General features: G+C 47.9%; 2 protein-coding genes across 2 annotated transcripts in view; both read left to right on the forward strand.

Annotated features, from left to right (window-relative positions):
• Positions 1-4,177, forward strand: part of LOC115097692 (guanine nucleotide-binding protein subunit alpha-11) — a 33,629-nt gene extending 29,452 nt beyond the window's left edge. Inside the window, exon 7 of the mRNA XM_029613651.1 lies at positions 15-4,177. Coding sequence (XP_029469511.1) covers positions 15-205 — 191 coding nt within the window. The 3' untranslated portion in view covers positions 206-4,177. The remainder of the gene's footprint in view (positions 1-14) is intronic.
• Positions 4,178-8,528: 4,351 nt separating this feature from the next.
• Positions 8,529-27,056, forward strand: LOC115097691 (guanine nucleotide-binding protein subunit alpha-11-like). The gene is made up of 7 exons (XM_029613650.1): positions 8,529-9,200; positions 10,084-10,268; positions 22,506-22,660; positions 23,873-24,001; positions 24,414-24,543; positions 25,032-25,185; positions 26,815-27,056. Exons 1-7 carry the CDS (start codon positions 9,050-9,052, stop codon positions 27,036-27,038), a joined length of 1,128 nt encoding a protein of 375 aa, XP_029469510.1. The 5' UTR covers positions 8,529-9,049; the 3' UTR covers positions 27,039-27,056.
• Positions 27,057-27,465: the final 409 nt, after the last annotated feature.

Genomic DNA, 27,465 nt, shown 5'->3' on the forward strand with positions numbered 1-27,465 from the left:
TTTTGTCACTGCAGGTCCACAGCGGGATGCTCAGACTGCCCGTGAGTTTATACTGAAGATGTTCGTGGATTTAAACCCTGACAGCGACAAAATCATCTACTCCCACTTCACATGTGCCACAGACACAGAGAACATCCGCTTTGTGTTCGCAGCTGTGAAGGACACAATCCTGCAGCTGAACCTGAAGGAGTATAACCTGGTCTGACCCTCGAGAGGAAAGCAGAGAGAGAGAGAAAAACCGGCAACGGAGAAAAAAAATTTACAGGAAAAAAAATCGTAATTTTTAATGATGTAATGATTGCGAATTTGTCTGATCAGTGGAGTTGCAAAAATGTACTCAGTGTTACCCTGGAGTCTCTTGCCTCTACAAAGTAGTTGATTTCATATTTTTTAACAAAATTTTGCTTTTATTTCACAGTGAGGAGGGGGAGGGAAGGGGCACCTCGCTTCCGTTTGGCGGAGTTTGTGAAATCACTGGATTTGTGGGAGTGCTACTGGTCTCCTGTTTTATTTTTATTTGATTTTTTTTTTTCTTTTTTTTTGCCTTGCTGTAACGGTGCACCCGTGACACAAATCTTTTCCCCCCTCCCCCCCTGCTTTCTCGGCTTCTCACCTCGCTTGCTTCGGAGGTTCACTGTGATCAGTGTTTTTGGGAGGGACGATTTTCCAGCGGCAGCGAAAACAAACAAAAACAAAAAAAAAAAAGCCATGACCTTCTCCATCCTTGGGTGTACAGTTTTATTGTTTTTCTTATCAATTCTATAAGGTATTGAGACTGTGATTCTAATTTTTTTTTTTTTTTTAAATTATTGATGTGTATTACCTAGTTTGCCACTTACTGTATTTTATTCATGGACTATACAAAGAGACGGGAACTCACCAAGCAATAGGAGGGATCCCGAGAAAGGGCTTCAGCAGATGTAGACTCAAAGGCGGGAAATGAGAATAAACCCATTACATTACCTTCTAAGGAGAATTAGGCGAGGGTAGAGGAGTGACCTCCAGTACAGCCACAATCATTTTTTTAAGTCTGACTTTGCTAATTACTAAGGAATCTAAGCAGCAGTGTGCGTTTTGGTGTTTAAAAGGAGGTTTGGATGCCAGGAGGCTGTGTGTGTGGTGGGGAGGGAGGGGGTACAGGAGCATTAGCATGCTGCTTCTGCAGGTAAGTGGATTCACTATTATATAGTGTGTGCATATGTAAAAATCCTTCCTGTTCAGCCCCAGGGCTCCACCCCCCCTCCCTCCTTGTGGGGCAAGTGTGGGTGGTAGTGAGACAGCCTCTGGCACCGTAAATGCCATCTTGGCAGCAAGCTGCATCCCAAAGTCACAGTCGGCCGCAATCTGTAATTCCGGCTTCGTTGTCTCCTGTGCTATTTTAGGAATTTTTTAGTGGCTCCGAGGGGGCTCCCAGAGTTCTTGCAGTTCTACCGGGGCTGAGGTTTTTTTGTTTTTTTTGTTTTGGTTTTTTTTTTTGTTCACAGCTGCAGCCATGCCTGACTGTGTTCACCCTGCATCCAGGAAAGACAAGTGAGTCGGGCTGTGTGAAAATGGATGCTGGGCATTCTGGGAGGCAGAATTTGGAGGACATCTTGTATGCTTGGTGTAAACCAGTGACCCTGGATCCTCTGAACACAGTGGCTGCAGGAGCTCGAGTCTGCCTTAGTGCTGGGAGAGCGAAAGCAGCGGGGGGTATATGTCCATTGTTTGAGCAGCGCTGAAGAGGGAAGGCTGGAGTGAAACAGGGGAGATGTCTTAACTTCCTCCTATAGTGTGTTGGCAGGAAGCAACGAGCAGTTTTGCGGGGAGAGCCAGATTGCGTTCACCCTGCTCACCTGCAGCGAGTGACGGCAGGGGTTTTCTGTTGAGAGAGGAACCCCAGAGAGTGCATACACTAAGGGTTCTGAACGCACCGGGGTGCCGACATGATTAGCAACCACTGAAGCTGCTGCAGGAGGGCCAGGTGGAGGGTTCCCGTTCGGGAGTACACTACGTCTAAGTTTTGAGGCTGAATAGGGTGAAGCCTTTTCTGTAATAACACTATCAACTTTAAAGATCACACTAGTTTTTTGCTTGCATGCATGAACCCTTCCCTGTTTGCTGCCAGTGAGCACAGCAAGGCTGTCCCTGCACTAGTTAGCTTACACGTACCCGGTACAGACCAGGAAGAGATGCTCCAGGAGCAATAATCCTCTTATGGCTGGAGACCCGCTCTGAGGGGGGCCGTGGGACCAAGGAATATGTGAGCCATGGGCTGACTGAGAGTGGTGTGGGCCAGGGCAGCAGCTGCCCAGTGCCAGCTCCATTCTGGCTTCTAGCATGCCCTGTCCCCAGGCTGGGAATTAATCATCATGTGCCAGAGTGATCCGTTTTCTTTGCCTGTTTTATGGCGTTGATTTTGAAGCCAAACTGGTCCTTTCCACCTTTCTCCCTCCCCCCCTCCCAATGGTAGGTGGAATGTGTATCTGGGGAGTTTTCTTGTAGTACTTCAGAAGCTTTTTTTAAGTGTTTTTACGCTGATACTGTACCTGCTTATATTTCTTTGAGGGTTGGTTTTGTTTTTTTTTTTACACAACACTGGGTGCCTTGCACGGGGAAGTGATATGATTTGTGGCTGTCTCGGGGACAGATGTCGGGGGTGAGGTCTGGAGAAACTGCCGAGTTCTCACACTACCCATTGAAGCTTCCTGGTGCTTCTTGTAAGCACACTGAGTGCACAAAGAGGAATTTTGCCAAGGAAACTCATGGCTGAGCTGCTCACAGGTGGAGGCTGAGCCGTTCTCCCCATCCTGGAGTGGTGGAGCAGCGTCCTGCCCGGTGAAAATTGGAGCCTCCTGGGATTCCCCACTCCATGAGCTTCACGCTTGGGCCACTCCCAAGTATTTGCTGAGAATGGTATTCATTTTACTGACGGACAGGAGGAGGTCTTGGAACCGTAGAATCAGTGTGGACAGGAACTGATTTTCCACACTACTGAACCAGTTTAGATGTGATCTCCTTTTGTCCTAGGTGTGGTGAGGATTTTGCTCACAGGCTTGAGTTTATCCTCCAGTGATACTGGTGAGATGTGGTGGTGCTGTTTGGTCTGTGGGTTTTCACAGAGGGTCAATGTCCCACTTTTTGCTGCTCTCTTCCTTCCTGCTTTTTACAGAAGTGCCAAATTGAGAACCAGATTTGCTTAGAAATCCTTTCTGGTGAACAGGCTGGTCAGGATCTTGGCTGGGTGAGAGGGGGACATTGGTGTGCCTGTAATCCGTGGTGCACTTTGTCTTACAGGAGAATGCAGCAGATGGTGCATTCCAGGGACATTTGGCTAGGCCCAAGGAGAATAGACATGCATTTTATTTTGGGGGGGGGGGGGCGGCTTTGTTTTCAAAGCTCAGAGCTGTCCCTGGCTCTGGTTCTCTGAATCATTCCTTGCGCGGATGGTGTCATGCTGCTAGGGGAATGGGAGGCTCCACCACCTACCCCCCCCTCCCCTGCTTCTCAGATCCCTTGTCCTACATCTTTAACATTTTAACCACAGTCTTCTGATGGGTTTCCATTTATTATTATTATTTTTTTTTTTTTTTTTAATTTTTAAACATTGCCATTTCTACCCCCCTTCCCTCGAAAAATGTGTGTTTGGAGCATGAGAAGAGGGATGCAGAGCCCAGCGTCATTCATGGCAATGGTGTCCTGGGAGCTTTGTGCTGAATGTGAGCCCGGGGCTGTCGGAGTCCTCTGGACGAACACCCCCCCCCCGAGGCTGGAAAACGTTCAGCTGTGCCAATTTCCCTTCTCTGTAGTGCCCGAGTCTCTTTAGAAGTGCCAATGTGATGGAAATCATTGGGTTCTACCTGTATATTATAGGATCCTGATTTAAGACAATTAAGCGTTACCCTATTTAAGAAGATACTATATAAAAGGCTGTTTTTAAACCTTGTCATTTGAAATGCATGTATTGTTTGTTTGTGTGTGGGGTGGGGGGAGGGTGGGAAATATTTCTGGGTAACTTTGCCTAGCTCCAGGCTGCCTGTCCGTGGCCCTGGCTTGGACAGATTTGTACAGGTTTCACACTGGCTGCTGGGCCTGACCCATATAACAGACATGCGCAATGGAAATTGATTTTCATATCTTTCTCCTCAAAGTAAATTCTCTGTTTGAAATTGGAATAAATTTTGTTCCTATAAAGGCTGGTGTGTGCTCAGAGTTTTTTTCTTTTTTTTTTTTTTTTTCAGCCTGTTGAACACCATCTTTGGCCTTGCATTGCCCTCTGTCTGGCGGAGGTCTGAAATGGTGGTGTGTGGCGCCTCCTGGTGTTCAAAGGTTGCCAGACTGAGGTGTGCTGTCTCTGTGTTCACCCAACCCTTTCCTTCTCTGTCGGCTGTGGTTATTAGCCTTGGGTACACCATTGGATTACTCATGTCTTCTGCTCAGCCCTTCCAGGGCACTATGTATAATTTGCTGGTGATTTATTATGTTACAGCCTCGCCCAGAAACAATTTTTTTTTTCCCTGCTCTACCCTATAGCAGCTTCTAATCTTCTGGCATTGTTTGCTTTAGAACAGCTTTAAGGAAACTAGCAAGAGATTACTTCCATCTATTACTACCACCACCGTCATTATCAACATAGTTTATCATCACACTTTTCAGAAGTGGAGTTCGAAGTTCACAGTTAGGCACTAAAATGGTATAAAGTACATCCATAAATTGCAATGAGCAGGTATCAGTAGGTCCAAGCTATCGCAGGTACAGATATCACAGCAAAAACAGGATTACAAAAGGTATAGGGTGGATCAGTGATTGAAAATTATACAAGTACAAACTACATGGCATGTTCTATTTATTTAAGGAAAGCCCTTGGAGACCAAGATTTGATTGAGGGGATTTAGTCAGTTCAGGCTGCAGGGCAGTAGATGTTTAGAGTTCCAGCAGTGGGTCAAATGCTGCTACAAGTAGCCTCATTTTAAACGTCTTCCTAAAGATAAGGAGGTCTGATGTAAGTCTGACCTCTAGTGGTAGGGAGTTCCAGAGGTTGGGGATTGAACCTGAGAAGGTTGGTTCTCTTAGTTGTGAGTTGCATTTTCTTGGGGACTAGCATCACTAGGTGGGCTTTGGGGTACTGAGATAGCAGCCTGGAAGGTGTGGATAGGATGAGACAATTGTTGAGGTAGGGTGGTGCCAGGGCCTTAAAAGCCAGGACCAGCATCTTGAATAAGGTAGAGTTGATAACCACTGTACGGATCAAACTTGCTGGCATTTAGCATAGTGTGTGCCACTAATTTTTGTGTGAGCTGATGATTTAGCTTTTTAGGTAGCCTGCTGTAGAGGAAGCTGCAGTAGTCTAGGAGGGAGTTAAGACACGTGGACCACTGTTGCAAACGCCAGTTCATTGAAGGAGGAATGGAAGTGGTGTAGTTGGCACAGTTAGAAAAAGGCTGATTTCTTAATGATAAAATTTGGGCTTCTAGAAGGAAGCTTATCCTGTGGAATTGGTGGCAAAGAGTAGAAATTTTTTTTGTTTTGTTTTTTTTTTAGTGTTGCTTTTGAGCGGAAGTGGAGGTGGTTCTTTTTCACCAGGCCATAGCACCTCCATTATTTTGAGGTTTTAGTTTGTGTGGTGGTGTGCAGCAGACAGCTTGAGTTCTTGGGCAATCTTTTAGGTTTTGTGATTTATTTATTTAAGTCTAGGTGAAATAGCTATCATCTGTGTAGATGTGGTAGAGAGTTTGGGAGTCTCCAGTTAGTTTGCCAAACGGAGCCATGTAGATGCGGAAAAGAGTCGGTGAGAAGATGAATCCTTGTGGCACATCACAGGGAAGGGGGTGAGGGTGGGAGACACGGGGTGCAGTTGTGAAGTAATGATTTGAACAATGTTATTTCTGGGCCTAAGGATCCGAGGTCAGTTAGGCAGATCAGAATTTCATGCTTTATCGTGGTGGTTGCTCCTGAGAGGTCCCAGGAGGGCAATTTTTTCACAGTCTAAGCAGAGTCACAGGTCATCAACCAGCCTGACCAGTACCCTTTTTGCACTGTAGCAGGGTCTAAATCCAGACTGGAAAAGGTCCAAATGGTTAGTGGTTTGTAGAGAGTGGTTCATTGCAGAAAGATTGGTTTCTTAATGATCTTGCTGAGGAAAGGAAGAGTTGAGACTGGCCATTAGTTCAAGTCATTTGGGTCTAAGCTTATTTTCTTCAGTATAGCTCTTACCACAGCTCTCTGTAGGCATTGTGATTAGGTAGCCTTCAGATAAGGAGATGCTGAGGGCTTGGAAGTAATTGAGTAGTCTATATTTGATTTGTTTGATGAGCCAGGAGGCACATGGATGTTGAATAGGGGAGTCCACATCTTTTTCTAGAAAGGGATGGGAATGTTCTGAGGAGATGGGGGTTGTCTTGCTTGGGAGGCATCCTATGGTGATGGTGTCTAGTTCTGTTTGGATGCAGTCAGTTTTGTCAGTGAAGAATTTTGGCTAGTTTGTTGCAGAGGGATTCTGTTGTAGGGGAGTGATGAATTTGGCAGTCCAAAATAGTTTCCTTGGCAATCTTTTTTGTTTGGAGAATTAGATCTTTTTGGCTTCTGTGATGGCCTTGCACTATTGTTGCCTTGATCTGCTTGATTTAAGACTATAACTTTTTTGTCATTAGCTCTCCAGTCTTCTTCCTTTTTGCTTTTGTTCCTTTAGTTCAAGTGTATACATGGGGGAGGATTGACAGGCGGGGGAAACTCCAGATTCCCCTACTCTCATCTGCTGGAGTCAGAGATATACTGAACTCCTGTAGAGGGTGCACTAGTACTTAAGGCAGCACCCTCCGAAGCTTGGTCTGACTCATCTGCTGGATGGGGGACATAACCCACTGTCTGGACTGAGCCTGGTACGTACAGGGAACAGGTCACACGAATGGCCTGCTATGTGTGGTGGCTTGCAGACCAGTTAGGGGAGATCTAGTACTTGCATCGAGGTAAGGAACTCAGTTGGACATGCTCAGTTTGTCATCAATATGGCTGTTAGTCATTAAGGAAGAGAGTTCTTGAGTGCGCCAGGATTATCTGGGCCATGATTACTAAATGGTTCTGGAGCATTTTATCTTGGTACATAACCACTGCTGAAAGACAGTGGATTTTATCCTACCACTGAAGTTAATTTGCTGAATTTAATATTCCACCTGCTTCCCAGCCCGAGTAGCAGGGCTGACTGTGAGTTTAGAATGCACCCTTGGCTGGTCTTTAGGCTAAGACTGAGCATCTGTATAACAAGAGCAGTAAGTGAGTTGGATTGACATCCTGCCATCAGCTTCCGATAAACTATTGGATGTTGAGCAAAGTGGGAAGATTAAACCTGGAAAAAAAAACAAAACCCTGCTTCTGTGATTACCTACTCCCCATCTCTCATGCATAATGTCCTTATGGTCCCTATTTAGTCCTATCCTTCAAGTGGGAAAGGCCTGGGAAACTGTAATCTCCAATATCTGAGTTCCTTGGTACCATTTGGGTCATGGGAATCCTACCCATTCTTGGATTTACACCTTAACATAGTACTAGTAAGCAGATAAACTCTTGGTCCACGCGGTTGCCCTCTGCTTCGTGTATCCACAGCCCTTCCATCTCTGGTTTTCTCCCTCCCTTGCCTTTACCACAACTCTGCCTCAGGCATGCTTGGGTTTTGTAGGGGCTGCTGTATCCACTGCTGCTGATTGGAGATGCCATGTCTCCATCACCCTCTGAACCTCATGCTATTGCCTTGAACATGAAACATGCTAGCTATGCAACTGTTTGATATTCCTCCTCCCCATATAGTTTGGGAGAACAATTTGCAAGTAGCTTTTCTCTGGCTGGATATAACTATTTATTGGCTTTCATAAGGCATGCACCTTTATCCATGTTAAAGAGATATTCCCAGGGGCCTATTTAGTGCGGTGGTGGAAAACCTTCCTTACAGTTGATTTCCATATGTGCCTGTGCTATTCTGCCGCCATCCCTTGTGCGCCTGGATACATAGGAGTGCCCAAGTACATTAAAAAGCAATGCGGGCTGTTCAAAATTGGGCCTGAATGGCTGGAGCTTCTCCCCTAGGCCCTGCACCCGTTTAGAGGTTCTCTTGATGCCCGTACAAAGGTGTGTCCTATGGATGGGACCTTCGCGGCTTCCTATCCTCATAAACAGAATTGATATGTTGGTTGTATAAAAGTTCTCAAAACTTTCAAAAAAAAAAAAAATTCAAACTAAAATCTTTTTTACAGCAGCAGGGTCTCCCTCCTTCCGCAGCCCAACCTGGACCCCAAGTAAAGAGCAGGTTAAACTGTAAACGGGGTGTAGGAGATGTGAATTGAGTAGGGTAAAAGAGCTTTCAAGCGCCGAATAGCAGAATATTAAAAAAAAAAAAAAAAAAACCAGAAAGGCACTGGATTGGGTACCCATGCTCCTTATACGCAGCCCTCCCAGCCTGTTTCCTCTGCTGTGCACAGTAAAGGCGGTGAGCCACGGCAGGAATGAAGATCGGCAGGATTGGATGTTTCATGAGAATTGTTTCTGCTTTTTTTTTTCTCTCTCTCTCTCTCTCTAACCTCCCTAGCAGAGCCGGGAAGGGTAAAGTTTCATTATCTGCTGGGAGGCGATTTCTGCCGCTCTAACCTGTTCTGCAGGGTGGGTGAAGGGCAAGGGACGACGCGCACTCGCGCCCAGCCCTGCCAGGCGAAAGGTCGGCTCCGGGGATTCGGCTCTGCCACGTGCAGCCAGGGGCCTTGGAGTTCTCGGGGTCGTGCCCCCTGGCACTGCTGCTCCGGAGCCCCTCTCCCTCCCGCTTTGGCATACTTTTCGTGGTGGGGTTTTTTTTTTTTTTTTTTAAATATATAATTTGCTCGCTCGGAGATGAAACCAAGTTCCTGCTATGACCGGTTGGCATGATCTGCCGGGAAGTTTCTGGCGAATGGGTCCATCTTCTGAGCCGTCCCATGCCAGCTGCCAGGGTCCGGCAGGCCCGGGAGCAGCCACGGAGCGCGCTGCCAGCAGCACCTGCTGAGATCTCCCTGGCGGGAGGGGGACTCTGGGTCCTCGCTCGCTCGCTGCCATGGCTTGGTGGTGCTGCTGCTGCTGCCGAAAGTCTGGCTGCTGCTTGACAGAAGACGAAAAAGTGGCGGTGGCTCTTGATAGGGAAATCAGCCGAATGCTGAAGGATCAGAAGAAGAGAAACAGGCAGGAGATGAAGCTGCTGCTGTTGGGTAAGGGGGGGGTCCTCCAGGAGACAAGGTGTCTCTCTCCTTGGTAAATGGGGGGAGGTGAGGTGACAGAAAGCTGCCATAGAAAAAGGGGGGTAGTAATGTGCAGGCAGGAGGGGGACTCGGGGGGGAAAAACACAAGGAAGTAAGTCTTTGCTCCAGAGGGCGGTGGATGCCTGGGAACTCCGAGCACTGAAGTCAGCTTGGGACAATCCCAGGGGCCGAGATGCCCGCCTGTCCCCGGCCAAGAAGTGCAGAGAAGAAGCAGGCTCTGTGATCTGGCCGGGTGTACAGGAAGGGCCACATCTTCCTTACATGCTGGTAACCGCTGTTGCCTTTGGCAGAGTCAAGCCTCCAGGGCACTGGTGGAGACCATTAGCCACAAACCCTGGCTGCGGCTTCCATGAAGCGAAGGGCCGCGGGTCTTCTGGGGTGGACTTGAATTTTCCTCGCTCTTCTGGGGTTATCTTCTAGGTTCTAGCACTGAGAGGAGACCTCCGCAATATGCTGGAGCGGTAACATTTACATCACAAATCATTTGAGAGTTGTTAGGACACATACGGATTCACCTTAAGTCTGGCACATTGAAGCACGTCAAAATTACTTTTAAAGTATTGGACCATTGATTAGAATACACAATTTATTAAAGGGCCTGCGTCCTGTGTATGATGGTCCTATAATAACATATATTAAAATATTTAAGTTTGGTTTATTTATTTTCAAGCATGCATAGGACAGACAGAAAGGGTATGGGAGGGATGTGACTGGAAATCAAGGAGAGTCTATGGTGATCGAACAGACTGGGTGAGCCAGTTACTTTTTTTTTTTTTTACTGTGAGAGCCTTTGGTATGACTGAGGTCCTCTTCCACCACTTAACCTCGACAGGCACAGGAGAAAGTGGGAAAAGCACGTTCATCAAACAGATGAGGATCATCCATGGGACCGGTTACTCGTCGGAGGAGAGAAAGGGCTTTGCCAGGCTGGTGTATCAGAACATCTTCATGTCCATGCAGGCCATGATTGGAGCCATGGAAACTCTGCGCGTTCAATACACCTGGGAGGAGAACAGGGTAAGCGTAAAAGAAGAGGTGGGGCTGAATATTTGGGATGTTCTTTACACTACGAAGTTCATGTCACAGCTTACAAACTGGCATCCAGTTCGCTGGTAGCCATTTCCTACATAGCGATGTTTGGCCTGCAGCTGGCTGTGGGGGGCTCAACAGCAGAAGACGGCGCTGTCTTCTTACATCTAGGGGTACGTTGATGAGACCATGTGTGAAGTGAGCTGGCAGTGCTGCTGCCTGGGCTGCGGCAGGTCTGTGTGAGTATAAAGTTTGCACTGCTGCTCTCTGTGGTCAGGCAGCGTATGTGTATGTTTGTGGGTGTGCATGCGTGTGCTAAGCTCAAACTGCTGCTACCTGTGCTGCACCTGTTCTGTGGTGGGACAGTGTGAGTGTGTGTGTGTGCACGCTTCCCCTGTCCCTGTTCTGCCCTCAGACTGCCTTCCTTCTTCCTCTTTCTGAATCAGTTAGAAGAGAAGCTGAACACCGGCACCTAGCAAAGTCCAAACTTCCCACCCAGTGGGATATGCGGGGAGGGTGCCAGCCAGGGCTGGAAGTCCTGCGCTGGAGACGGGCCAGGAGAGTGGCTGCAGGGCTTTCTGGTCAGCAGGTAGGATACTGGCAGGTCGTCAGACAAGTCACTCCTATGCCCCTCTCCTGTACTGCCAATCCCTGACTCTGTGCATCCTGCCTGGCTGCAATGTGTACTTGGAATAGACTTCCTGAGCTGGTGCGTCAGGCTCTCTCTTGCCTTATTTAAATCCCATCTAAAAATCCACCTTTTTGAGGCTGCTTTTAAATCTTAAGCTTGATTGTCTGCCTTCAGCCTCTTTTAAGTAATGTTAAAAATTGTCCTACTGTATGAAATTCTCTTGACCTGTCTATTTGTCTTGATTAGACTGAAAGTTCTATGGAGCAAGAACTGTCTCTTGTGTGGTTTGTACAGTGCTGCGTACATCAAATAGCACTATAGAAGAGTTAAGCAGTAGGAGTAGAGGTGGGGGGAAGCTTGCACTGCTGCTGCCAGTACTGTACCTGTTCTGTGGCAGGATAAGCCTAAGCACTGTAGCACTTGTAACTTTCACCAGTCCTTAATTCATCTTTCATGTAAAGGAGCTGAAACTGTATTTCACTTAAACTTAAACATATGTTCTAGGTTATAGTGAAGGTCAATGCCTTTTCTCCTCCACCACTAGCCACAGGCTAGCATTCCATCCCAATGTTTCATCTCTTTTTAAGGACTTGAAGTAGAAACCATAAAACATTCTTGAGAATTAGACCAAAAGAACATATGCGGGTGGGGGCACATTGGAATGGAGAGAGAGCTGACTGGGAGGGGGGGGGGGGCCTGCAAAATCGGGACTGACTCAATCTGTGCCAGAGGGACCTGTGCAGAAATGAGTCGGCAGAGGAAGTGATGTCATCGGCGGAGATGGCAGCTTAATCTGAGAGCTCCCGCTCCATTCATCAGTCTCAGTTGAAGCCGATCTAGCCCTCGCCTTTGTATATGATAGCTGAGCTCAAGATCTGGAAATGTTGTCATGTCTTCTAAGCGTAAAAACAGTGACTTCCGACACTTTTCATACTGTAAAGAAGGAGAAACTGAAGTTGAAGCTCTCGACAGCGGTACGCGAGATTCTCAAGATGGCCGTCCCCAAGATGCAACCCGAGGAGGAAACATTTAATCTGGACCCTGAAGCACCCCACACCTCGGAGGCAATCCAGGAGAGAGGGGGTGCCAGCATGGCCATTTGGCCGGGGCCTACAATGTTCAAGGGGCCTACTTTTGTTGGGCAAAATTTAAAAAAAAAGCTAAATATATCTATTTCTAAGATGTATAAATAAAAATTTCAATTGTAATTGAAGAATTTGCTAACAAAAAAGCTCGTAAAGCCTTCTTAAATAAATACAAATTATTTGGGAAATTTAGAAAACGATTTCTCTTATTAAGTATCACATCAGAACCTTCCACGGGGGCCTACTTTTCTTAGCTGGCACGGGCCTAATTCCTGCTCTCTCCAGCCCTGCTCGGAGGTACCCACTAGATCTGAGTTCCGAGAGTGGTTTGCAAATTTGAGACAGGATATAAAAATATACCGCCAAGAAATGCTTGAACGCATGGAAGAGACGCGGGAGGAAATGGCGACTCTGGGCCATCGGGTAGACGACCTAGATACCCCGTTTAGACTGTCAGATTGAAACTACTAAGAACCTAAACACAGCCTGTTCCGACCTACAAGCCGACAACCGAATCATGAAAGCTAAACTGGCTGATTTAGAAAAACAGAGCCCGAAGGAGTAACTTACGCTTCCGGGGATTCAAGGAATCCCCAGAGAACGAAGACTGCAGGGCGTTAATCACCCGCTGCTGTCGGTTCCTCCTGACACCACCAAACATCGAGGCAGAACCTGAATTACCCGATATAAAACTCGATAGAGCCCATCGAGCCCTCCACGCTCCCATGCCCAGTCGGGGCAGAGACCTCGTGGTATGTTGCCATGGCTACAACACGAAAGAGCTGGTGGCGCAAGCTGAAAGAAAACAAGCCTCCTAGCACTGGGAGCATCAAGATATTTCCATTTTCGCAGACCTCTCCCAGGGCCACCCTTCAAAACAGGCAAGATGGAAAGGAGGTTACCGCTTTTCTTAAGGAAAGGCAATATCTGCCACAGGGGGCTGCGCCCGTTCGGGATCTCTTTCTCATTAGACAGCACCGCACGTAAACTCCGAGCCCCAGGAGAAGCATTACCAATTTTAACATCTAGAGGTTTTTTCGAGCTCCGGCGCACCGTCCAAGACAACCAAACTCACCAATTCACATAACAGCCAGAGACAGGGCTTTCTCCACCGCAGGACCATCACTGTGGAACTCCATCCCACCAGATATGCGACAGGAACCCTGCCTCCCCACTTTCAGGAAAAGACTCAAAACATGGCTTTTTATGAAAGCATTTCCTGACCTAAACTGAACCTTAATCAGTCTTTGACTAATCACTCTGACTTTACCTTAACATAGAAATTAACTCCACAGCATTAGGGCAATTCGTTATTACCTCAAATGCATTGATATGCATATATGTATCATATGTATCTAGTTAAAAACCCCAGCTTCTTTTCTCTGTTCCAAGTTATTACTACCCTGTTTTATTGTAACTGCAACCCTTAACTTTCACTTGTATATTGTTACTATTACTACTACCTTTTTTTTTTTTTTTAATTTTTGTTATTTATTGTTATTTATGACCTCTTGTTACCTCTTCACTTGTTAATTGTAAACCGACATGATGCGATACCCATCGCGAATGCCGGTATAGAAAAACTTTAAATAAATAAATAAACAATTCAAGAGCTGCACTGCCCGCGTGGCAGAGGGTCGGGAAGCGCAACAGCAGGACTGCGTCGGCACTAGATCTTTGTCTAGCCAAGGGATAACGTGACTTTCAGCTCTCGGACTTTGAAAATACGACAGGTACTTCTAGGTACACTACCTAACAAAGGGTATAATTATGCGCAGTTTATGAACGTCATTCAAATGCGGCATTCCATCTATCTGTCCAATCGTTTCGTAGTTAATTATTCAGTTATTTTGACTATTTTGATGATAATAATTCCTCCTTGGCAGGGCGTTATAACGGCCCGCGTGGAGGTTTATGCGGGTCAGTTTCAGTTTGGGCGGGAGACGCTTATTCAGGGTTGGCTGTACGCTGCCTCTATTGTCTCTTTTTCTTTATTTATTTCAGACCTTATATCTGCTTATGAGTGTGTGATTTCTTTATGGATATGCTTAACTTTTTTTCTTCCACAGCTTATCTTTCGACCACATCATGGTTTACCTCATTTCACAGTACCAGCTCCCCGGGGTAATGGCTCAGCACTTAGGAGTTGAGAACTCTGGCGACTATAAATAGCTTACTTAGGGCTGGATTTACTAATGCCGCAAGGCATAGTGAATCCCCTGGTAACGGGGGGGGGGGGGGAAACGGGGGGGGGCAGTCCTGCGATAGCCGGCGATAGTCCTGCGATAGCCGGCAGCGATCGCATCTCCGCGGTGCGATCGCTGCCGGCGTCGCACCAAATAACTACACCATAAAAGGTGTAGTTATTCAGCGCGAAACTGACAGCGATAAACAAGCGTACTTTTCGCTGTTGGCGCAGTCTTTGCGGCTTCGGTCCCGGTGCCGCCCCGACTCCTCCTCTTCCGGGGCTCACGCCGCCCCGACTCCGCCCCCATCTTGGTATCACACTCGATAAGGGACTTTTCTCATGCGAAACGTCCCTTATCGCGTGCGATCCGCTTAGTAAATGACCCCCTTAGTTCTTTTACCTGACTAAATGATACCATTTCACATACTTTCCATCAACGCTAAGGGGCTGAACTCCCCCCAGAAAAAGAAACTGTTATATTGTGAGCTGGATCTTAATAAAGCTGAGATCATATTTGTTCAGGAGACTCACTTGTCTCATCGCTATAAACATTTACTCTATTCTGTTAAGTTCCCTCATCAGTTTTTTACGCCTTGTACCATGTCTTCAAAATATACTGGGGTATGTATATTGCTATCTAAATATGGGCCCGATTTTCAAAGCTCTACCCACACCGAGCCTATTTTAAAAAGGCTTGGCAACGCGCGAAAAAGCACCGGGACGGTCCGGGGGCGGGGCAGGGCTGGGGCCAGAGGCCTCAGACACAGCAGCCATTTGCTGCTATGTTGGAGGATCACGTGCCGGCAGGCTGCCGGCGCGCACAACTTGCACCTGCCCAGAGGCAGGAGAAAAAGGTAAGACAAAGGTCAGGGGGGGTTAGAGTAGAGCTAGGGGGGTGAAAGGTTAGGGGAAGGGGTGGGAAGGACAGGCTAGGGGGAAGGCAGTGCAGCTCGGCGTGCGCAAGGTTGGGCGTGCCGACCCCCGATTTTAGAACATGGGTGCGCCTGCGCGCATGTTATAAAATCGGGCGTACATGTGCGCGCGCCGGGTAGCGCGCGCATATGTACGCCCGCGCGCACCTTTTAAAATCTACCCCTTTATTTGTGAATGCATTCTGCTTACCTGACCTGCTAGGAAGGTTTCTTCTCCTTCGGTTAATGGTTAATGGCCTGGCCTACACGTTAGTAAATGTGTATGCTCCTAATAAAGATCAGGCTATTTTTTTCCAAATAGCTTCATCAAATCCTTCTCACACATAGCACTGGTCCCCTAATTTTAGGTGGCGACTTTAATGTAGCTCTATCTAGCAGTCTTGACACATCAAAAGGTACCTCTTATCTGGATAAATCCCATGCTGCAACTTTGAGAACTCTCATGGATGATTTTCAGTTAGTTGATATTTGGCGTTTCCAGTATCCGAGATTATGTTCTTTCATTTTCTACTCAGCGGCACACGATTCATACTCAAGAATAGATTACTGTTAATAGATCCACAAAGCCTTGAAGCAGCGGTGAGGATTATCTCCTAGTCTGATCATGCCCCAATATTTCTAGAAATTATTTTCGAACACTATGATAAAGGGAAAAGATTCTGGCGCCTTAATGACTTGCTCTTGCAGGATTTGGCCTATATTAAGGTCGTGACCTCGACCATTCAAGAGTTTTTTTTTCTTCACAACGATAGATTAGTGGCATCTCTTTTCATAATCTGGGATTGCTTTAAAGCTTACATAAGAACATAAGAAAATGCCATACTGGGTCAGACCAAGGGTCCATCAAGCCCAGCATCCTGTTTCCAACAGTGGCCAATCCAGGCCATAAGAACCTGGCAAGTACCCAAAAACTAAGTCTATTCCATGTAACCATTGCTAATGGCAGTGGCTATTCTCTAAGTGAACTTAATAGCAGGTAATGGACTTCTCCTCCAAGAACTTATCCAATCCCTTTTTAAACACAGCTATACTAACTGCACGAACCACATTCTCTGGCAACAAATTCCAGAGTTTAATTGTGCGTTGAGTAAAAAAGAACTTTCTCCGATTAGTTTTAAATGTGCCCCATGCTAACTTCATGGAGTGTCCCCTAGTCCTTCTACTATCCGAAAGAGTAAATAACCGATTCACATCTACCCGTTCTAGACCTCTCATGATTTTAAACACCTCTATCATATCCCCCCTCAGTCATCTCTTCTCCAAGCTGAAAAGTCCTAACCTCTTTAGTCTTTCCTCATAGGGGAGTTGTTCCATTCCCCTTATCATTTTGGTAGCCCTTCTCTGTACCTTCTCCATCGCAATTATATCTTTTTTGAGATGCGGCGACCAGAATTGTACACAGTATTCAAGGTGCGGTCTCACCATGGAGCGATACAGAGGCATTATGACATTTTCCGTTTTATTCATCATTCCTTTTCTAATAATTCCCAACATTCTGTTTGCTTTTTTGACTGCCGCAGCACACTGAACCGACGATTTCAATGTGTTATCCACTATGACACCTAGATCTCTTTCTTGGGTTGTAGCACCTAATATGGAACCCAACATCGTGTAATTATAGCATGGGTTATTTTTCCCTATATGCATCACCTTGCACTTATCCACATTAAATTTCATCTGCCATTTGGATGCCCAATTTTCCAGTCTCACAAGGTCTTCCTGCAATTTATCACAATCTGCTTGTGATTTAACTACTCTGCACAATTTTGTGTCATCTGCAAATTTGATTATCTCACTCGTCGTATTTCTTTCCAGATCATTTATAAATATATTGAACAGTAAGGGTCCCAACACAGAACCCTGAGGTACTCCACTGTCCACTCCCTTCCACTGAGAAAATTGCCCATTTAATCCTACTCTCTGTTTCCTGTCTTTTAGCCAGTTTGCAATCCACGAAAGGACATCGCCACCTATCCCATGACTTTTTACTTTTCCTAGAAGCCTCTCATGAGGAACTTTGTCAAACGCCTTCTGAAAATCCAAGTATACTATATCTACCGGTTCACCCTTTATCCACATGTTTATTAACTCCTTCAAAAAAGTGAAGCAGATTTGTGAGGCAAGACTTGCCCTGGGTAAAGCCATGCTGACTTTGTTCCATTAAACCATGTCTTTCTATATGTTCTGTGATTTTGATGTTTATAACACTTTCCACTATTTTTCCTGGCACTGAAGTCAGGCTAACCGGTCTGTAGTTTCCCGGATCGCCCCTGGAGCCCTTTTTAAATATTGGGGTTACATTTGCTATCCTCCAGTCTTCAGGTACAATGGATGATTTTAATGATAAGTTACAAAGTTACGAAGTGTTTATCTCCCGTTCCTCTTTTCTGAAAAGACAGAAAGAGAAAGCTTACGCCGCACTACATGACGAAATTCAAACCCTCACTAAACAACACTCCACCAGCAGGTCTAAAAAAAACCCTGGCACAGCTTTCTAGAGCTTGTGAGGACCTACGCTGCTTAGAAGCAGAACAAATAGCTCACCAAATGGAAATAGCTAAACAGGAATATTTTGAAGGGGGAGAAAAGGCGGGCAAGATGATAGCAAATAAATTGAAAAAGACCACCTTTCAAAATCACATCTTAAAGATTAAAAATGAGGTAGGCCAGATACTTACCACCAATACAGACAATCAGGAAACAGTTCCTCAAGTTTTACCAGAAACTATATAACTCAGATTCCTCTATTTCTAGAAAAGCAATAACAGAATACTTGAACAATGTAGCTATAGCATCCCACATGAGGAAATGAGAGAAGCTTTGGATAGCAAGATTTCCACTCCTGAAATCCTAAGAGCCATCAAAACCCTTAAGATAGGTAAATCCCTAGGACCTGATGGTCTAACAGCTAAATTTTATAAACAATTTTCCCCAATCTTGGTAATCCACCTACAGAAGGTATTTCATTTCTTACGCAATGGGGGTTCCCTATTACTAGACTCTAATCTAGCTGGTATAACAGTCATTGCCAAACCAGGTCGGGATCCCACACGCTGCGGTTCTTATCGGCCCATTTCCTTAATAAATTTAGATCTAAAACTATTAGCCAAAATATTAGCAGACCTCCTTAATCATTACGTTCTACAACTTATCCATCAGGACCAAGCTGGATTTATTCCTGGCGTAAAATTCTAAATATTATTTGGGGAGCCCACAGGGAACAGGTTAACACTCTATTACTAGCCATAGGCGCCGAAAAGGCATTTGATATGGTCCATTGGCCATTTTTGTTCTCTGTATTAGATACAATGTGTTTCGGTGCCTCTTTTCAAAACTGGCTCCGATCCCTCTATCATAACCCCAAAGCTTGTCTCAAAATTAATGGAGGCAACTCTGACTCTTTTGAGGTCCAGAGGGGAACCAGGCAAGCTGCCCCCTCTCTCCCTTACTCTTCGCCCTTTTTCTTGACCCATTAGCCGTCACCATTGGAAATGACCCGCTTGTATCTGGCTTTCAGTTAGGCCCTCAGTCTTTCAAATTAGCTCTGTTTGCAGATGATATTTTATTTACTATTACCAAGCTGCATGCCTCCCTGCTAGCCGTTGAATCTAGCTTAGCTTCTTTTAGTGCATTCTCCGGCTTAAAAATCAACTGGGACAAATTGGAGCTTCTCAATAATCACCTGTGATGCGCAGTTAGAATCCTACTTAAATCACAACACCCTTTTAAATGGGCCACACATAAACTTAAATATTTGGGCATCCAGATTGGCAGAAACCTAAACAACCTCTACCTATTAAATTAGGCTCCTCTCCTCAAGAAAACTGGGCAAGATCTAGATTAGAGGGAATTGCCTCCCTCTAACATGGTTAGGGAGGATCTCCACAGTTAAAATGAATATCTTACCAAGGTTTCTTTGTTTCATACCCTCCCAATCCCACTACCTAATTTTAAAATTGAGAATTTGGCAAAAGAAACTCCTTTGTTTTATCTGGAGACATCGACCACCCAGAGTAGCACGCTCCGTTTTATTTCATCTAAACTAAATGGGGGTTTAGGAGTACTTAAGCTATTATGGTATTATATAGCGGCTCAGATATGACCTGTAATAGATTGGTATAACTCTAAAACAGTGAAACACTGGGTCCAAATAGAACAATTTTGGATGAAAGATATGCCCCTTCAGGCCTCTCCTTGGCAAACTCGCCGATCATGGCATTCGTGTTCTACTATGGCTCCTACTACTCGGCACACTTTAAATCTCTGGTCTAGCTGGAAGCATCGACTAGTAGGCCCAGCCTCATACTTCCACTCAATCTTTCTTTTTCATAATCTTCAGTTTACCCCTGGCCTGTCTACTCAATCATTTAACGCCTGGAAAATTAGAGGGCTGTTTCTCATTGAACATGTATGTTTAAATGGAAAGATGATCCCCTTCAGTGTCCTTCAATCCAAATATCAAATCCCACCTTCAGAATTTCTATCCTATTTTCAGATTAAACATTTTATAACAGATATACAAACGAGATCCTCTCTGGCGCATGAGAAATCCCTTTTTGAAGGCTATTGCTCGCAGGCTGTTCGCAAGAGGGGATTGATTTCTAAGATTTACATGTTATTGAATGTCAGCCCGAAGGACAAACGCGCCCACATAAGAGCTTGGAAACAAGATTTAGGATTCACTGTCACAAACGAAGAATGGTCTAATATTTTTTAATCGACCAAAACATCCTTGATATCCTCTTTGTTGTTAGAAAATAGCGGCAAGTTATTATTTAGATGGTACTATACTCCAGAAAAGCTCCATAGGTTTTGCCCTCAATTGAGTGATTTGTATTGGCGGGGTTGTTCTTCTCAAGGATCCTTTATCCATATGTGGTGGGATTGTCCTCATGTACAATGACTGTGGCAGCAGATATCCGTCATATTATCTAAGATCTTAAAGAACATATTTAGACTATCAAAGGAAATAGCGTTACTGAACCTCCTGGCTTTGGCCAAAAATTTATCTACCCAGATTCTAATCCAATAATTCTGTATTGCTACATGAATGGAGATAACGCTGTTTTGGAAGCAGAAATCTATCCCTACCAGCCAGGATGTGATCTCCCGATTGGATAGAGTTTGCAAAATGAACAAAATTACTGCATCATAAACTGGATAGATTCTCCTCAGTATGGGACCCTTATTTGACCTGGAGATACTCAACTCTAACTCGATAACTCAACACACAAGGCAATCTCAGATATTAGTGATAGCATGGCTTTTATTCTACAAACCTGAAAGTATTTCATGGTATACTAGTTGATGCACACCTTGTTGTTAACTTATTGATGTAAACACACTTGTGATATTGGCAGCATGGAGAGGGAAGGGGTTTATTCTGTACATGTAAAACTCTGCTTGTTGTCATAGCAAGACTTTAGCCAAATTCTGTATTGTTGCTCTTTACTTTGTCCTGCTATCTTGGACAACAATAAAAATTACTAATTGGAAAAAAAAAAAAAGAAACGAAAGAGTCACAGCGTGAGTGCTGACATCCATCTTCTGCCCTGGCTCATCCAGAGCTGGCAGAGTCAGTGTCTGATTTCTAAAAAAAAACAAGACGTTCCCCCAGGACCTCTTTCAAGGAGTTACAATAAATATGACGAGAAGCTGCCAAAGGCAGCCCCTTCATGGAAATTTGTCTTGGGATCCGTCTAAAACAGACCCCAATTGTTATTGTTGCAGGAAGCTGCCAACACACCCCTCCCCACCCCCCCAACAGCAAGCAACTGGGCCCTACATCTCATGGGGGAACCACAAAATTCAACCCAAAATAATATCCATTGGGTGATTCCTGTAAGAATGGCGGATCTTTGCGCTGTGTGGCGTGTTGATGCAGCCTAGTAGGCGAACCTACCAAGCCCATACCGACAGCAGGCGAATGCACACCAGGGACTAATCTGGAGCTTCACCTATACCAGACCTGTTCCCTGCGGGTTGAGCCTTTGGGCTCCAGGGACTGGCAGGACTTAGGCGAGAGTCTCACAAGGCACACAGAGAAAGAGAGTCTGGGGCTGGGCCAAGGTCAGGAAAGGCAGCGGTCAGACTATTACCAGGAGAAGACCAGAGATCTGGGCAGGTGGCAAGGAAGGTGTGGACAAGGTCCGGAGCGAAGGTCAGTGGCAGGTGACAGGCAAGTGAGTAGTCCAGGTCCGTAGCTGAAGTCAATACCAGGCAGTCAGGAGAGGGACCAGGTCAAAGGAAGGCTAGAGGCTGGACTGGGCAAGATGGACTGAATGGAGCAGGGTAGGCTGGACATGGCAAGGCAGGAAGCACGAGGCGAGGCGGGCTGGACCCTAGAACAAGGCTGGAAGAGAAGCACAAGAGCACCACGCACTGTAGAAGGCAGAAAGACCTATTGCTGAGGCGAGGGCTAGGAGCGCGGCTGGGGTTTAAATCCCCAGCCGTGCTGACGTCATCGCTGGGCACCTGAGGGGACTTTTCCTGCTGCGGAGTATTAAGAAGGGGGTGGAGGGCATGTGTGCGTGCATGCATCCAGAGAGAGGCACATCGCGACGGGCCCGGAGCAGGGTGGAGGTGTCCTGGCTGCGAGAGAGGCTGGAGAGTGTCTTTCAGACCCGGTGGTGCAGGGATTACGGGCCTCCCTGCAAGCAGCCAAAACATTACAGTTCCCAGCTTAAGAAGCTCAATGATCTTCCATACTCATAAGGAAAAGATTTCCACCTACAGACGACACCCCCCGCCCCCCTCCCACTGATCTACTGACACCTGGTATTTCCAGGCAGTGGCTGTCCACTGTTGCTATTTTGCATTTAGGATTCTCAATAAATGATTCACCTTCTTGGTGATACCCCTTCGATCGCATGGGAGAGAGGAAAAAAGTGCCTCTTTTTATCCTCAGTGCCGCAGCAAACAAGGACAAGGGAACCCCCCTGCCTCTCCCTCATCCCCCCCCCCCCTCCCCGAGTCTTCATTTACAAATCAACAACTCCCACAACGCAGTTTGAAGAGAGGTTTAAGAAAAACAGGGTGGCTCCATCTATCAAGGCTGATCTGGATCAAGGTGGCACATGGACTGTTTCTATGTCCTGGCCTCACACCACACTGATCCATTGATGTTTATTGACTTGTACTTCCAATTTCTCTAAGCAGAAACCATGCATCCCAGCATGTAGTGGGGATAAAAGCAGATGACATAGAGCCCCAGGCTGCTCCAGCAGCTCTCCAGGTTTATGGGCCTTCTTGCAGGGAGGAAAGAATCACAGAAAGAGAAGCTTGATAAAGAGGTTGTAAATTGGTATAGACCATGTGCCAGGCCTGTTGCAGCCTCCCAGGAAAGGCATTGCGTCCTCTAAATAGTAACTGCTGTCCTTTTGCCTGCAGTACAAAGGGAAGCTTGTGAATGAGGTGGATGTCTATCAAGTGGTGATGCTGGAGAAGCTGCAGGCGAATGCCATCCAGAGCCTGTGGAATGATCCCGGGATCCAGCTGTGCTACGAGAGGCGGAGAGAGTACCATCTCCTGGACTCCGCTAACTAGTGAGCGAACCCCTGGGGTGGCTGCGCCGTCGGGAGTAGGTTGGAGGGGATGTCTGACTTGGGGAGGGGACAGAGAGGGTGTCTGACATGGAGAGGGGTGGCTGCAACGGGGTATGTGACCCAAGGAGGTCTGGCATGGTGGGCGGTGAGTTTCTGACCCAGGAAGAGAGGGGTCGGAAGAGAGTGTCGAGTGGTGGTTGTGGTGGTGCTGGGGGGGAGTGACTATAAAGGGTGTCGGACATGGGGATGGAGGGGGTGTCTGACCTGGTAGCTGGAGGTGGTGTCTTGTCCAGGGAGGAGGCAGCATTGCCAACTCAGGAAACGTTTGTTTATTCAGTGCTCCATGGTTTTACTAATCTCACTTTTACTGTTGCATGTTTTTCCCTCATTATTTTGTGCACGTTTCCCCCCCCCCCTTTGTGTACTGAGGAATAGTCTCGCAGAGCCTGAGCCCCTGGCACCGGAAACACAATCGCTGCATGGCATTTTTAATGACGAGAAGTTAGTTTTATAAACGCGTCATTTTGTGTTCATGTAAATTTGCTGGCGGTTGGCCGCCGTGGAGAGGGGTGCCTGACACTGGGGCTGGGGAGGTGTTTGACACTGGTTGGGGGACGAGAGAGAGAGAGCTGGGGAGGGGTGCCTGCCACTGGACAGAGACTGACTGAATGACCAGTCTGTCTGTGTCTCTGGGAATCCCTGCCCCGGCCTTCCTCCTTAGTCTCCCCCCCCCCCCCCCACCCCCATCCTGTGAGTTTGAATCCTGCCTTGGGCTCGTAGGTAACAGGATTCCGGCTTCCGTTGAGTGATGGTCCAACCACGTGCCCCCCCTACTCCCCCCGGCTTTCTCTCCCCTTTTGCCGGGTCACTGGCCTTCGTGGGGCCCAGAAGACGATTCATTTCCTGTAGTGCCGGGCCTGCCATTCCAGCTCCATGTTTGATCATCACGGTGCTCCAGTCCAGGTTTTCTCGCTCTCTCTCATGTCAGTGCAGCGAGGTCAGGTCTTGGACTCCACCAGTGTCCCCCAACCAGTGTCAAACACCTCCCCGGCCCCAGAGTCAGGAAGTCAGAAAGTCAGGCCCGGATCTGAATCCCCCAGGTGCCTGGCGGGTAAGGGGGTGATACTGGTGACGCCTGGATGTTGCATGCGCTATTGCCGTTACAGGCTTGACGGCTTACGGTTACACTGCTGCCTGCGTTTCTCCTTCCAGTTACCTCTCCAATCTGGAGCGTATTGCCCAGGAAGGATACCTGCCCACGGACGAAGATATCCTCCGGATCCGCATGCCCACCACCGGCATCAACGAATACTGCTTCTCCGTGGAAAAGATGCAATTGAGGTGACTTCTGGATAGCCATGGTTTGTTTTTTTTTTTAAGGTTAAAAGGCAGTTTTAGTGATTGACTTTGTCGCTTCCTCTTTGGGATGTTTTGGAAGTAAAACTCCTCCCCAGAGTGTGCACTGCAGTCAGGGCCTGGGGATGCTCAGAGCGTGGGATAGATGGACAGTGCATGGAGCGGGCCCATCCTTCCATCGGGCGCCAGCTTGACCAGGGTCTGTCGCTGGATTTCAAGATGTCTTCGGAGTCCAGCCCAGTCCTCGGGTGACAGGGTTAGAGGTTGTTCTGAAGGGCAAGAGTTACCCACAGTCCTGGGTTCCCTTCCCTTCCCGCCTCGTCCTCTGCTGTTCGTTCTTGCTTCCTGCCCCAGCCCGGCTGACGCTTCCTTCCATCTCTTCCGTGGGTCTCTGCAGGATCGTGGATGTAGGCGGACAGAAGTCAGAGCGTAGGAAGTGGATTCACTGTTTTGAGAACGTGATCTCCATGATTTACCTGGCGTCCCTCAGCGAGTATGACCAGTCTCTGGAAGAGAACAACAAAGAGGTGAGAGCCAAATAGAGGTGAGAGCCAAATAGAGTAAAACCATCTTTGCTTTACCTGCACTGGATTTCTGGACTTGTAACCCTGCTATTCTGAAGGGAATCACCAATCCGGTTTAAAATGCATTCAGTTAGGTTCAAATTATAATTAAAAAAAAAGATAATTTACCCTAAATAGGGGAAATATGGGAAGAGCAGTCAGGCACCGATCCCAGGGAGGGACCTTTTCTCGCCACACAGCAGTGGCTCCTTAGTCCTCCCTACATGTGATGGAGTGGGGAGTTTGGCCTGGGGAATGGGCAAGGGGCTGTTCATCTGGTGTTGCCATCACATGAATGCAGTGGTCATGGGTAGGGGGGAGAAGGGGTGATAAAATACTAATGCTGACTATGCGATGGAGATGCCAGCGAGGGCCAGGGCTGCTGTGTGGAGGGGCACGGCTGACAGGGAGGTGAGCGATGTGGACCCAACTCTTGCTGCCTCTCGCCGCAGAATCGGATGAGGGAGAGCCTGGCCCTGTTTGCTAAGATCCTGGAATTCCCCTGGTTCCAGGAGACGCCCATCATCCTCTTCCTGAACAAGATGGACATCCTAGCAGAGAAGATCAAAGACTCGGACCTGGTCGCTTACTTCCCAGAGTTTAGAGGTAACTCGGTGAAAGACTCTGAATGCTGAAGTGGCTGCAGCAGTGAGCGGCGAGCCAGGGGGAGATCCTGGAATGGGAATTCAGCTCTCTTGGTGTGTCTGTCTCCCTGAGCCTCGGCTCTCCTTCCTGGCTCTGTCACTGACTCTGTTGTGTCTCCCCCCTGGGAGAGTCTCATTATCTCGCTGTGCCTCAGTTGTAATCCCCCGGCTCTGTCACCAGCTCTCTGATATGTGCCCCCTTGGCAGGTCACTTTATCTCCTTGTGCCTCTGTTCTAAACCCCAGCTCCGTCACTGGCTCTGTGTGTCCCTAGGTGAGTGATGTCAGTGGCGTATTGAGGGGGGGACGAAAGCCCCGGATGGCAGCCGAGGGGGGGAGGGAGAGGGGTGCGCCTTTGGGAGGGTTGAAATACGTGACGGCCTGTGCCAGGAACATCCTGGGGTACCATGAACATAATTATCTCCTACTAATAGGTTTGACCGACTTTACGAAGACTCGAGTGTCAGGGTTGTGTCTTGCGGACGGCATAGGCATCGGAATGGGGGGCGCAGGGACTGTGCCCTCCCCCTCCCCCCCCAAAATAAATCTCACTGGCAAACAGTGGAGGCAGTGGACAGCGTATTTCCCCTCTCCCACCCACCCTGGGAGGAGCAACATGCTTAGCAGTGGTCGGCACGATCTATTCTCCCCCCCCCCCCACCCCACCTGTGTCCCTTGCTCACCGGCTCCTCTCACTTTGAAACAGGAGGAGGAAAGCAGCCTTGCAGGTCCTCCAGCGCATCCTCCATCCTCTCCCGCCAGGGCCTGAATGCTTGGGCCCTGCCCCCCCCCCAGGCAAGGGAGAAGGGAGGATGCGTGGGTGCCGGAGGAACTGCAAAGGCCGCTGTCCTCCCGCACAGAAGCGAGAGGAGCCGGTGAGTGAGGGGGGGATCCAGAGGGGGGCGGGGGAAGGAGTGAACTGGGGATCGCTGTGGCGGGGAGGGCGGGGAAGGAGGAGAGAAGAGTGAACTGGGGAAAACGAGGGGGGGGGGGTTCGTGGGGGTGCCCCAGGTGTCAAATATTTTAGGGGCGCCACTAAGGCACGTTGCCGCCTCATGCCTGGGTTCTAATCCCTGGCTCTGTGTGTGTTCAGGCAGGGATGTGCCCGGCTTCAGGCTGGTGCTGGCGAGGTGCCGGGGGCCGGAAAGAGTCTGTGACTGTGTTTGGGACAGGAGTCCCTCGCAGGACAAGGGGCCTCGGTGTCAGTTACTGGCTGGTTACTGTTCAGCCCGCTTCTCCGCGGAGAAGGCACTTCCCTCCCTCCGTTGCATGACAAATCATCCGTGGGGGGGGGGGGGGGGGCTCTCTCTCCCTGTTACCTGCAGTTGCTGTGAGACTGGGAGTGCGGCGCAGCGATTGCAGCAGAAAGCGAAGGAGGGGAAATTTTTATTTATTTATTTTTTTAACACTACACCCTCCTTCCTCTTGCGCGCTGCTCTACAAAGAAGCTCATTTTCTTTGTTTCCACCCCTTGAGATGGCCGTTTTCTTGCAGCCGTGCAAAACCCTGGCTCTCGCCCTGACCAAAATTCCCCCCTCCCCCCCGCCTTTGAGCCGCCCTCTTTCTATCGCTCTCTCTTTTTTTTCCTCCAGGGCCCAAGCAGGACACGGAGGCCGCCAAGATGTTCATCATGGAAAAGTACAAAGAAATATACCTGAAGTCGGAGATGAACACGAGCAAAAACCTTTCCTCCAAGAGACGGATGTTCTACCCGCACTACACCTGTGCCACGGACACCCAGAACATCCGCAAGGTCTTCAACAATGTGAAGGAGAGCGTCCTGATCCAGAGTCTGGAGGCCTTCTCTCTGATGTAGGAGGAGACGGGGGGGGGGGGGGGGGGGGGGGGAGGTGCCGAGCTGTGCAGAAAAACACCTCCGCTTTTCACATGAAACATCTGGTGCAAAGGGAGGCTGGTGCTTCCGTAGGGAGAAAACCAAAACTCAAACTGTGCTCCCTGGCGCTGCACTAGGAATGAGACCGGGCGGCCTAAAGGCCATGCGGTCCTTACCTGCCGCCGTATGGTCGGCCCATCCCCTCCCAGGCAGGGTTTAGGACTCCTCTGGAGAAGCAGTACCCCATGGCGTTACGGCGCTGCCCCCATCTGTGGCAGCCTCCTGGCCGAGGCGGGTACCACCAGGAGAGGATGAGCAGGAGGTGGAGGCTGCTCGCAGCATGGGCCTGCTCCCTTGTTTTGCCGGCAGTGCAGCTCCCGTGGTAGAACGCTGGTACGGGAGACCCAAG

Source organism: Rhinatrema bivittatum, chromosome 8 (genome assembly GCF_901001135.1).
Source record: "Rhinatrema bivittatum chromosome 8, aRhiBiv1.1, whole genome shotgun sequence".
NCBI classification, from domain to species: Eukaryota; Metazoa; Chordata; class Amphibia; order Gymnophiona; family Rhinatrematidae; genus Rhinatrema; species Rhinatrema bivittatum.

Excerpts from the sequence above, each read along its gene's own strand:
- LOC115097691 (XM_029613650.1), top strand. The coding sequence starts at position 9,050 with ATGGCTTGGTGGTGCTGCTGCTGCTGCCGAAAGTCTGGCTGCTGCTTG. Across the intron at positions 10,269-22,505 it reads ACACCTGGGAGGAGAACAGG|TACAAAGGGAAGCTTGTGAA; the intron begins GTAAGCGTAAAA and ends TTTTGCCTGCAG. Across the intron at positions 24,002-24,413 it reads GTGGAAAAGATGCAATTGAG|GATCGTGGATGTAGGCGGAC; the intron begins GTGACTTCTGGA and ends GGGTCTCTGCAG.